Source organism: Zophobas morio, unplaced genomic scaffold, assembly GCF_036711695.1.
Source record: "Zophobas morio isolate AGI-343-1 ecotype UQ-CSIRO unplaced genomic scaffold, CSIRO_AGI_Zmor_V1 ptg000014l, whole genome shotgun sequence".
In the NCBI taxonomy this organism is placed as follows: Eukaryota; Metazoa; Arthropoda; class Insecta; order Coleoptera; family Tenebrionidae; genus Zophobas; species Zophobas morio.
This window is the reverse complement of record NW_026972119.1, coordinates 19,519,619-19,531,665: the sequence shown is the minus strand read 5'-3', so window position 1 is coordinate 19,531,665 and position 12,047 is coordinate 19,519,619. Positions and strand designations below refer to the sequence as shown.

Below are 12,047 nucleotides of genomic sequence, written 5' to 3'. Positions count from 1 at the left end.
TATAAATTGAGAATATACCCGAAATACTGTTGAAAAGTGGGTGCTAAAGTGAAACTGCTTTGTAGGTAAGTACGTAATTCTTTACAATACTAATGTAAGCGAGTGCAACCATCAATTGAATCTGGTGGATCTGATGTGGAGGTGAACTAAGTACGTTCTTCACTTGATACTACGCTAATCCAGAATTCACACTTTAATAGTTGAGTTCTTTTGGCGTGATCATTTACTTGTACTATTTTTATTCTACATAACCTACGCATACATTTAAACCAAAATAATAAAAAAGTATATATGATTCAATAAATACGTAAGGGGCATGTTATAAATACAGTAAAAAAAACTTATGTTGCAAAATTATTTAATGTCCATTCTCAACGCACTTTAAACGTATCATCGTCTAAAGTTACATATAATTATTATAAACCAGTTGTTTCATTTATAAACATACGCATGTTAGGATGTGCTACGTTAATGATAACGTCAGGGATCGTTGTCGCACACAGTGGAGCACCAAACGATACGACTCCAACAAGAAAATTTGTGCTGCCGGTTGCAATTACTGGACCACCGGAATCTCCGTTACAAACATTGTTATTAAATCCGTACATACACAACATATGATACGTAAACTGAAGTGGAAATGCTTGTTCACATTCAATTGCACTTACGAGTGAGAGATCAACCGCTTTTAGTAATGGAGACACGTCATTATTATCGTTACTGTATCTACCCCATCCAGTTGCAGTTAGCATGGTTCCATCACTCCATGTAGTGCCAAGAACAGGAAGTCTTACAGGCCACACATACTCGTCAAGGGTAAAGCTAGTGGTTTTTAAAATAGCAAGATCTCCAAAATTGCTTGGAGGATTGTAATACGGATTCACAAAAATGTTTAAAACGCGCTCAGCTTGAACGTCTGGAATATTATAAAGGTCCACATTACCTGCGCGAAGGTAGATTGACTCCTTCGTACGTCTGCAAAGAAACAAGCAATGAAATCTTAGATTAAATTATGATAATTCTATTTGGAAAAGTATAATAATATAAATGTCTAAAAAAGCAAACGAGAATTACGATTGTCAAAACAAAATTACAAGTAGCGTGATGGTTTGTACATTTTTAAATACATATATATTTATATATATATTTAAATCTTTTACAAAACTGTAACTTACCCATATACACAATGAGCAGCTGTCAATACGAAAATTTCAGATAATAGAGATCCCCCACAGAACAATTGGTCATTGTTGTAGTTCATAAGAGCAATTTGATGGGGGAACAATGTACTATCTGTAACTTCATAGCCTCCTATGATTCTTCCATCACCCGGAGTACCTTTTGTTTCTTCCAATGGAATTGTTGGAGATCCTAACAAAATATTTTTATTTTGTTTACTATGCTACATTAATGTGTGCACAAAAGATGTGGCTTACCCAACACAGTTCCCACCAAATAAAACACCAGTACCAGTAGCGATTTCATTTTGTGACTCAGTTTATTCGGTTTTTGTATGTGTTTTTATAGTAAGCTGAATCTTGATTATACTTATATCAAGATACGTCAAATCACGTTTACTTTTGATGTTTGTTTTTACCTTTTCATCATACTTCATCAGTACTAAAAATAACAATGAATAAATCGATAAACTACATATATCTAAGCTCCAAAAAACGATGCATCTGTCTTAAGGATTAAAGATGCTAACCATATTCTTTTATAAGGTTACTGTGGCGTCGTCTACAGATTTATGCAATAAGTGTTCTGTCTTCTGTGTACCTCTATAATTTTTATATACTTCCTTTTGGATTAAATCGGTAATCTTACTAACAACTTTACAATGATCATAAAGAAATTTGAACGTTTTTAATAGGATAATTATTTATTTATATCTGTACAAAAATAACTTGGGATCATGGGGTTATTTAATTGCCAAATTACGAATTTTTAATGGTTAGTATTGTCCAGATTATGTCAAAGTGGTTGGCGAACACCGTCGGCAATTGTTGTAATTATTGTATTTTCGGTGTTCTAGGGGAATACAGGGTAATTCTGTAAGCGGAGGCTCCTCGAGATCTCATTAGAACTTCCCACGCTTCTAGAGTACAATACAACTTCTTTCAACTTCTTCGAAAAATTATAAATTTGATTTTGCAAATTTTATTTTTTTTAAGATAACTCCTATGAGATAAAATAAAGATATGTATGTAATGTTAAAGTAAGTGTAAACAAGCGTGCTACGCGTTTGTTTCAGGTGAGTTTTTCTATTACAAAATTTTGTGATGACATCATCAATTTGTGATAGGTACATTGTAATACTAATAATAACAGTACTGTATTCCGGAGCTTTCAAAAACATGGAGCGAGCCGTTCCTGATTGAATCAATAACATAAATTGACACATTCATTAAATTTTTTAGTCACCCCGTATAAGCAATTCAAAAAATATGAATGCAATAATAAGTCACAAGTATAGACTCATCATATTTTGCATATATTTTAAATAGATCTTTTTGAGGAGATAAACAGATTTTTTTTGATCAAAAATTTGTCATACAAAATTTCAAAACATTCGATTTTATAGATTCAAAATTGCAAAATGTTACGAAATTTTAAATTTTTTCCAAAAGTCTAGACACCTCGGCTAAAAACTCAACACGAATTCGTAAACAACAGGTGTAGGACAATGTTATTTTATACAATTTAAAAAAAATCCATTTATATGTATGATCTTGAGGTGACGTCATCACTAGCCAAAGTTTGGTTAGCGTTTTACCATCTAAATGATATGCCTAATAAACATATAAAATTTAACAACAATCGGTCCAGTAATTTAGGAAATAATCTGCCTAACAAAAATTAACACAGAGGGCGGATGGTCAAGCAAACAGACATACAGGCAGTGAGACGGAAACGGGAACCTCATTTTTATATACTGTAGGGATCATCATACATCGAAAAATGTGAAAGTAGCCAGTAACCCGATGGACTCGATTACAATAGTTCCTTAGCTTACGCTCGAGAAGTAAAGTTTCTTAAAGTGGTGAGGCGACTATATGGTACTCAAAAAAACTGTACAACTTTAATGTGCAATTTTTTTTCTATTTCTAATATAATTAATAGTAATTTTTTTTAAACATTTTAAAAAATGTGAATACACTATAATTCAAACTAAATTTACTTATTACTTATTACGTCGCGGAATTTTATCTGGAACAGCATGTAAATAAATATGTTATATGAATTCAGTTTACAATAACACTATAATTTTTTATAAAATCATTCTTGTCAAGTTGTTTTTACAGATTATTTTTCTAAAATAGAACTTACAAAAACAGTGACTTCATAGCATTTCATCAAATAAATTAATTAAATGTTTGATAATATCGACATTTTGGGAAAACAATAGTAATTAATAAATTTTTGTTGCCCGTGTGATAAAACTAAAAGTGACCACTTAGCAAGATCATTATGACTGATAAATATGTTGTTCAAAATTGTTGCAAATATTTCAGAAAGTTTAAAGATAAATAAAAAATCTGAAATACGAGTATGTCCATTTCTTTGCGATTTATAATACACAATGCAATGTTAACAATTTTAATTTAAAAGTATTCAAAGTAAAGGCATTCATCAGCAATATTTTTTAATTTATTGTTAAACTGTATTTATCAGAACTGATAACTAATACATACCGGGTGCAGAATCTTTTTTTGAACCTACAGATTTTACATGTGAAAACAAAAATTTGAAAATATTGGTTCCCGTAGACATTAGAGTAATATATTCTATAAAAAAATTGTAGAGAACTGTATCTAAATCCTTTTTTATTTATTTGTAACACTCTATGGTATTCAAATAAAGGGAAAACTTTCTACAGCCGGTATGTGATTGTTTAAATTTCACATGTAATGCTATACAAATTAAATGAGAAATATATTAATTAAAGTGGGTGGATTTTCATGGAACACTTTTCATATTTGACCTATAATATGATGAGTTAATGACATTTTAAAAATAATACGGTTTGAGGAAACCTGACAATTACCAATCCTGAATAATAAAAGCATGATCAAAACAAATTTTCTCTTAATATTGTACAGGCTTTTCCATTATAAATACAAGCAAGTTTGACCTAGATATCCTATCTTAAAAATTATTTCACTACGTTGAAGTGATAAAGATAGCAATCTTCTAATATTATTGAGTACCAATCAAATTTAATTAAAAAATTGTTTACTGTGTTACTGACATTACCTAAATTGAGCAACAATTGTTTTAAACACGCAGGTGTCAGGTCTTGTTATGTGACTTTTTTTTTCATATACAGGGATATTTTTTAACTCTGAATTTCGTATTTATTGGAAATATATTATTTGTTAGAATTTACTAGAAAAATTTTTTATGTCACTTCAAGACACCATTATACAAAAATTAAAACGTTAGTTTTTTTATATCAGCTCAAAAGAAGTGGTAGCAAGCAAACATTCAGACATGCACTGTTGTTCATAATAAGTCTCGCGTTTGAGCACACGGCATCTCCACTTTCTTGCGATTTTGGAAATAGTTAGAACATCTGAGCCCTACTGGATCTAGGTTATAGGAGAAACACTACTGATTCTAACAGTGTAATAATATTTACTCTACTAGTGTCTTCTTCCAAAAAATAATAATAAAATATATTGAAATTTTCAACATTCCAGGTTTAATTATTATTAATTGACGATGTTCAAGTCGATTAGCGGCAAACTAGTAGAGTATGATCTAAAATAATTTTTGTTGTGCAGAAGTATTTGATTACGATCATTGTTTTTGAAGCAAAAATTTTTAAACTTGAACGATGTTTTAAATTCGGCACATTAAATAAGATATGTCACATTTATATTGTAATAATTGGTTGAGGCACAATTAGATTTCAAACATACTTAATTGGAATACATGATTTCTTATTGATTAATAATTATCTTCATTTATTAACTACTAGCTGGCCCGACAGACATTGTCCTGTCTTAGCTATGAGGAGAAACTGGAATAATTAAATATATTTTTACTTCCCGAGCGTAAGCAAAGGAAGTATTGCAATCGAGTCCGTCGGTCGACTCTCTACTTTTACGTTTTCTCGATCTTTCATGACCCCTAGAATACGAAGAAATAGGTCTCCCATTTCCGTCTGTCTGTCCGTCTATCTGTCCGTCTGTCCGTCTGTCCGTCTGTCTGCCGTCCCGGATTTTTATTAGACAGATAATCTCCGAAAGTACTGGACCGATTGTTGTGAAATTTTGTACTTATATTAGGAATATCTTGTAGATGGTAAAACGCTAACCAAAATTTGTCTAATCATCCCCACCACTAATGCGATGACGTCACTTCAAAATTGTACATAGTAAATGGGTCTTAAATTGTATAAAATAACATAGTCCTACACATGTAGTTTACGACTCCGAATTCAGTTTTTACCCGAAACGTCCAGATTTTTGGAAAAAAAATCAAAATTATAAAACAACATTTTGCAATTTAATTTTGAATCTGCTAACCCGAATGTTTTGAAAAGTTGCAGATGTTTTAAGGCTCTAAAGAGCATCATAAATCTTTAGTCAAAATATATTTGGTTATCTCCTCCAAAAACTTGATGATGTCAGCTCAAAAGTTTGCCGAATAAATCCTATCTAAAATGTACAAAATATGATGCGTCTGTACTTGTGATATATCACTCCATTCATATTTTTTGGATTTGCATATACAGGTGACTCAAAAAAATTAATGAATGCGTGAATTTATTTTATCGATTTAATCAGGAACTACAAAACCGAATGCTTTGAAATCTTGAAGATGTTTTAAAATTATCATAAGCATGGTAAATTTTTTATCAAAATGTATTTGCTCATCCCCCCTAAAAAATTGATGACGTCACCCCAAAATTTTGCTGAATAAATCCTATCTAAAATGTACAAAATATGATGAGTCTGTACTTGTGATTTATCATTCCATTCATATTTTTGGATTTGCATATACAGGTGACTCAAAAAAATTAATGAATGCGTGAATTTATTTTATCGATTTAATCAGGAATTACAAAACCGAATGCTTTCAAATCTTGGAGATATTTTAAAGTTATTATAAGCATGGTAAACTTTTGTTCAAAATGTATTTGTTCATCCCTCCTAAAAAAATTGATGACGTCACCCTTAAATTTTGCTGAATAAATCCTATCTAAAATGCAAAAAATATGATGAGTTTGTACTTGTGATTTATCATTCCATTCATATTTTTTAGATTTTCTTAAGAGGTGGCTCAAAAAAATTAATGAAGTCAATTTATTTATTGATTATATTAAAGACAACACTTATTATTAGTATTACATTGGACCAACCCAATTTGGTAGACACAAAATTTTTAAAGTAAAAACTCGGTTGAAACATAAGGGTAGCACGCTTATTTACATCGACTTTAACATTACAGACGTGTGCGCTGTCTAGGTTCCGCGAATGTGGAATAGACATGTTTATAATCAACCAATTGTGAATTCCACCGTCAAAAATTAAAATAAAACCCAATGTTTTATATAATAAGCGGAAGTCTCTGTTTGACTCTCACGTATGCTGTTACGCTTGTCATCTTAAATTAAGAATGCTTATACATACACGATTTTCAGTTCTCTCTCATATTACACGCCGGCGCCGTATACGTGAGTAAATTGTTTCGTTATTTTATTGATTATAACAAATCAATATTCAAAACGACCCAATTCATTTTCCCGAAAATTTGGGAATGCAATAATTTTATTACTATTATTACACTACATCTATCCCAACTGATATACGTGTCCTTGCAAAAATGTTGACGACGTCATCGCAATTTTTTTTTTTAATTCCACACTACAAAAATGTAATGAGAAAAAAAAACACAATAGCCATGCAGTCGTCAAGTTTCCGACAGCGAGGGAAGTACTGTCTAAACTCTTTAGACCAATTTTTTTTTAATATAAAAATATTTTTTGCTGCAGGTTTTTAACCTAAACTAAGATTTTTATAACCTAATTCGTCAATTTTGGGACCTAAAAATGTCTCCTTTTATTCATTTTTAACGACCTAAAATCCGAAGCCTAGTAATAAATGAATTACAGACATTTCTCGTGTTTTTGTTTATAGTTTATTGTTCTTAAGTTAAAAAAAATAACAATTCCTATTTTTTTTTCCTCATCAACATTATCAAGTTAACAAAAGTATACCGGTTTTAAGACCCAGAACGATTTTTCAGTAATGTATACAGACTGGTTTTAAACAGGATGATTTTTAATTTGTTAATTATACTAACAAAACTAAATAAATTTGCATACTAAGAATGACTGTGTTTCTCACAATCAGTAGTTTTCACCTGCGTTGACCTACAAAGTGAAGAAGAAACGTCGTCGTCCCTGAAATCACCAGACGTCAGTACTCACTTACGCTGATGAAAGTAGTTCTAGTAGAGATAATGCGCTGTATGTTCGAGCGTACGTTTAAACAGAATGCATACATTTCTGGTTAGTCTTATTGTGATCTTGATTAAAAATATTCACACACAAGGTATTATCGGTAAGTTTGCCTTTCTTACGTCTACAGCTTTTCTTTCCCTTAATTTATCGCAATTTCTTGATTTGCCTTTACAGGAAACCCTTGCACCCTTAACTCATCTAACTCGTCAGGACTGTGCCAACCATTAACACAATGTAGAGAGATTCGAGACGAAGTGGTATTTGGTCAAAAACTGCCCCAAACTTGTGGCTTCCAAGAAACACAAGCCGTAGTCTGTTGCCCAAAACCTCGTCGACCAGGCTACATCAGCCAAAGAAGTACGTAAAAAGGTAAATTCATACTAGTTTCAAAATAAAAACTAAACCAAATTGCGTTCAAGAATGTAGAGAATATGCTTCGTACACAAAAGAGAAACAATTATGTGGACACAACATTGCCAAGCGCATGGCTGAAGGAAGACCGGTCGGCAGAAACGAGTTTCCGCATATGGCCCTGTTGGGATTACGAACCTGGGAGCCTAGCACTCTTCGCTGGTTATGTGGAGGGTCGCTTATCAGCGAAGGGTATATTTTGACAGCAGCACATTGTTTGATTACCAAGACATTGTAAGTTTCGAAAGTTTAATTATCGACTCGTGTTAATGGTCGTTCTGTTTCAGTGATGAACCAAACTTGGTGTTTATCGGGGTCACAAATCTTAATGACATCGACGACAGGCAGGAATTCAAAATTGCAAATAATATAGTACATCCAGAATATAGTCCTAGCTCTAACTACCACGACATAGGACTAATACAACTGTGGACACCAATAAAATTCAATTCGTTTGTGCGTCCGGCGTGTCTTAACCCAAACTTTCACATTCCTGTCGCCAAAGTTGTTGCTACTGAATGGAATCGTACAGAAAATACAGAAAACAGCAGTGAAGATTTGCTCAAAGTAACGCTAGATATTGCAGACTATGAGCTCTGTAATAACAGCTATCCAGCCACAAGCAGACTAAAAAATGGCATTATAAATGACATGCATCTTTGCACAAGAAGCGGTAACGCACAAAATAGTACTTGTCAGGTTAGTTAAAAGATCATATTCGTCTGTGTGGTGGTGCATTGTCCACCACACAATTCGTTGCAACGTTTATTGCTGATTCTTCAACATTACAAGATACATACATTGAAAAAGTTATAGAATGTTAGCTTTTTTTTTTGTTTTCCGTAGTATTTTCCATGAAATATCAATAAAACTTATTAAAATCTCTCTAGTCTCGTATAGAATTGGAAAAATCTTGTGTGCAACTCTTCAGGAAAAGTGTTTTTCCACGTTCCATTTAGCTATTTTAAATTTTTAGGGAGAAGGTGGTGGTCCACTACAAATCTATAGCAAGAACAACCCTACACGGTGTGTGTATGATATAGTGGGAGTAGCTTCGTTTGGAAAAGGATGTGGTGGTGGTCCCGCTGTAAACACTCGAGTGTCGCACTATATTAAGTGGATTGAAGATATAGTTTGGCCAGACAATAATCAATAAACTCGGTTATTTTAATTGTACTACATTCCTCGCTCTAACTGTAAGAGGACGAAAAAGGACCAAACAGGATGAAAAAGGACGAAACGGACGAAAAAAGACTGAAAAGGACGAAAAGGACGAACAAGGACCAGAAAGGACGAAAAAGACCAAAGAGGACGATAAAGACGAAAAGGACCAAAAAGGACGAGAAAGGACGAAAAAGGACGAATTAGGACGAAAAAGAACGAAAATGGACGAAACAGACGAAAAAGGACGAAAAGGACGAAACAGTACGAAAAAGGACGAAAAGGACGAAAAAGAACGAAAATGACGAAAAAGGACCAATAAGGATGCAAAGGACGAAAAAGGAGGAAAAGGACGAAGAAGGACGAAAGGGACGAAAAAGAACCAAGTAGGACGAAACAGAACGAAAAAGGACAAAAAAGACGAAACAGTACGAAAAAGGACGAAAAGAACGAAAAAGGACCAGAAAGGACGAAAAGGACGAAACAGTACAAAAAACGACGAAAAGGACGACAAAGGACCACAAAGGATGAAACAGGACGAAAAGGGACGAAAAGGACGAAAAAGGACCAAAAAAGACGAAAAAGGACGAAAAAGAACAGCAAGGACGAAAAATGACGGAAAAGGAAGAAAAAGGACGAAAAGGAGGAAAAAGGACCAAAGAGGACGAAAAAGGACCAAATAGGACCAAAAAGAACGAAAAGGACGAATAAGGACGAAAAAGGACGAAATGGACGAAAAAGACTAGAAAGGACGAAAAGGGCCAAAAAGGACGAAGAAGGACGTAAAACGACCAAAAATAACGAAAAGGACGAATAAGGTCGAAAACGACGAAAAAGGACCAAAAGGACCAAAAAGGACGAAAAAGACCGAAAAAAAACGAAGAACGACAAAAAAGGACGAAAAGGACGAAAAAGAACCAAAAAGGACAAATACGAACGAAAAGGACGAAAAAGGGCCAAGAAAGACGAAAAAGGACCAAATAGGACCAAAAAGGACGAAAAGGACGAAAAAGGACGAAAAAGGATGAAATGGACGAAAAGGACCAAAAAGGACAAAAAGAGCCAAAAAGGACGGAGAAGGATGAAAAAACGGAAAGGACGATAAAGGACGAAAAAGGGCGCAGAAAAGAACGAAAAGGATGAAAAAGGACCAAAAAGGACGATAAAGGACGAAGACCAAATCGGACGAAACAGGACGAAAAAAGACGAAAAGGACGAAAAAATACGAAAAAGGACGAAGACCAAATAGGACGAAACAGAACGAAAAAGGACGAAAAGGTCGATAAAGTACGAAAAAGAACGAACAGGACCAAACAGTACTAGAAGGACGAAAGAGGACTAAAAGGACGAAAGAGGACTAGAAGGACGAGAAAGGACCAAAAACGACGAAACAGGACGAAAAAGGACGAAAAGGACGAAAAAGGACCAAAAAGACGAAAAGGACGAAAAAGGACGAAACGGACGTACGAGGACGAAAAGGGCCAAAAAGGACGAAGAAAGACGAAAAAGGACAAAAAAGGACGAAAGAGGACGAAAAGGACGAATAAGGACGAAAAGCACGAAAAAGGACGGAAAAGGACGAAGAGGAGGAAAAATACCAAAAAGGAAGAAAAAAGAACGACAAGGACGAAAAAAAACAAAAAGGACGAAAAAGGACCAAAGGGGACCAAAAAAGACGAAAAGGACGAAAAAGGACTAAAAAGGGCAAAATGGACGAAAAGGGCCAAAAAAGACGAAGCACGAAAAAGGACGAAAAGGACGAAAGAGGACGAAAAAGGACGAAAAAGGACAAAAAGGACAAAAAAAGACCAAAAAGGACGAAAGAGGACGAAAAAGGACGAAAAAGGACTAAATGGACGAAAAAGGACCAGAAAGGTCTAAAAGGGCCAAAAAGGGCGAAGAAGGACGTAAAAGGACGAAAAAGGACGGAAAGGACGAAAAAGGACCAAAAATGACGAAAAAGGTCGATAAGGACGAAAAAGGACCAAAAAGTACGAAAAGGACGAAAAAGACCGATAAAGGACGATAAAGGACGAAAAAGGACCAAAAAGGACGAATGAGAACGAAAAGGACGGAAAAGGACGAGGAAGACGAAAAAGGACTAAAAAGGACGAAAAGGACGAAAAAGGATGAAACAGTACGAAAAAGGACGAAAAGGAAGAAGAAGAAAGAAAAGGACGAAAAAGGACTAAATGGACGAAAAAGGACCAGAAAGGTCTAAAAGGGCCAAAAAGGACGAAGAAGGACGTAAAAGGACGAAAAAGGACGGAAAGGACGAAAAAGGACCAAAATGACGAAAAAGGTCGATAAGGACGAAAAAGGACCAAAAAGTACGAAAAGGACGAAAAAGACCGATAAAGGACGATAAAGGACGAAAAAGGACCAAAAAGGACGAATGAGAACGAAAAGGACGGAAAAGGACGAGGAAGACGAAAAAGGACTAAAAAGGACGAAAAGGACGAAAAAGGATGAAACAGTACGAAAAAGGACGAATAGGAAGAAGAAGAAAGAAAAGGACGAAAAAGGACCAGAAAGAACGAAAAGGACCAAAAAGAACGAAAAGAAGCAAAAAGCACGAAAAGAAACAAAAAGGAAGAAAAGGACCAAAAAGGACGAAACAGTACGAAAAAGGACGAAATGGACGAAAAAGAACCAGAAAGGACTGAAAGGGCCAAAAAGGACTAAGAAGGACGTAAAAGGACGAAAAAGGACGGAAAGGACGAAAAAGGACCAAAAATGACGAAAAGGACGAAAAAGGTCGATAAGAACAAAAAATGACCAAAAAGCACGAAAAGGACGAAAAAGACCGATAGGGGACGAAAAAGGACCAAAAAGGACAAATAAGAACGAAAAGGACGAAAAGGGACCCAAAAGGACGAAAAGGACGAAAAAGGACGAAGAGGACGAAAAAGGACTAAAAAGGGCAAAATGGACGAAAAGGGCCAAAAAGGACGAAAAAGGCCAAAAAAGACGAAGAAGGACGAAAAAGGACGAACAGGAC

The 12,047-nt window shown here is 34.4% G+C and overlaps 3 protein-coding genes across 3 annotated transcripts; 2 read left to right on the top strand and 1 right to left on the bottom strand.

Annotated features, from left to right (window-relative positions):
* Positions 1-341: 341 nt before the first annotated feature.
* Positions 342-1,485, bottom strand: LOC135128608 (trypsin-3-like). Its single transcript, XM_064055529.1, has 3 exons — positions 1,437-1,485; positions 1,176-1,371; positions 342-975 (listed from the first exon to the last, which is right to left on the bottom strand). Exons 1-3 carry the CDS (start codon positions 1,483-1,485, stop codon positions 417-419), a joined length of 804 nt encoding a protein of 267 aa, XP_063911599.1. The 3' UTR covers positions 342-416.
* A 5,909-nt stretch (positions 1,486-7,394) lies between these two features.
* LOC135128603 (serine protease snake-like) lies at positions 7,395-9,074 on the top strand. The gene is made up of 5 exons (XM_064055521.1): positions 7,395-7,574; positions 7,649-7,831; positions 7,894-8,119; positions 8,173-8,584; positions 8,862-9,074. Exons 1-5 carry the CDS (start codon positions 7,508-7,510, stop codon positions 9,039-9,041), a joined length of 1,068 nt encoding a protein of 355 aa, XP_063911591.1. The 5' UTR covers positions 7,395-7,507; the 3' UTR covers positions 9,042-9,074.
* A 1,681-nt stretch (positions 9,075-10,755) lies between these two features.
* Positions 10,756-11,731, top strand: LOC135128841 (nucleolar protein 58-like). The gene is made up of 2 exons (XM_064055920.1): positions 10,756-10,953; positions 11,543-11,731. The coding sequence occupies exons 1-2, from the start codon at positions 10,756-10,758 to the stop codon at positions 11,729-11,731; spliced, it is 387 nt and encodes a 128-aa protein (XP_063911990.1).
* The last annotated feature ends 316 nt before the right edge of the window (positions 11,732-12,047 follow it).

Excerpts from the sequence above, each read along its gene's own strand:
- LOC135128603 (XM_064055521.1), top strand. The coding sequence starts at position 7,508 with ATGCATACATTTCTGGTTAGTCTTATTGTGATCTTGATTAAAAATATT. Across the intron at positions 7,832-7,893 it reads AGGCTACATCAGCCAAAGAA|AATGTAGAGAATATGCTTCG; the intron begins GTACGTAAAAAG and ends ATTGCGTTCAAG. Across the intron at positions 8,120-8,172 it reads TGTTTGATTACCAAGACATT|TGATGAACCAAACTTGGTGT; the intron begins GTAAGTTTCGAA and ends GTTCTGTTTCAG.
- LOC135128841 (XM_064055920.1), top strand. The coding sequence starts at position 10,756 with ATGGACGAAAAGGGCCAAAAAAGACGAAGCACGAAAAAGGACGAAAAG. Across the intron at positions 10,954-11,542 it reads CAAAAAGGGCGAAGAAGGAC|GAAGAAGAAGAAAGAAAAGG; the intron begins GTAAAAGGACGA and ends AAGGACGAATAG.
- LOC135128608 (XM_064055529.1), bottom strand. The coding sequence starts at position 1,485 with ATGAAATCGCTACTGGTACTGGTGTTTTATTTGGTGGGAACTGTGTTG. Across the intron at positions 1,372-1,436 it reads TTTGGTGGGAACTGTGTTGG|GATCTCCAACAATTCCATTG; the intron begins GTAAGCCACATC and ends ATATTTTGTTAG. Across the intron at positions 976-1,175 it reads GCTGCTCATTGTGTATATGG|ACGTACGAAGGAGTCAATCT; the intron begins GTAAGTTACAGT and ends GTTTCTTTGCAG.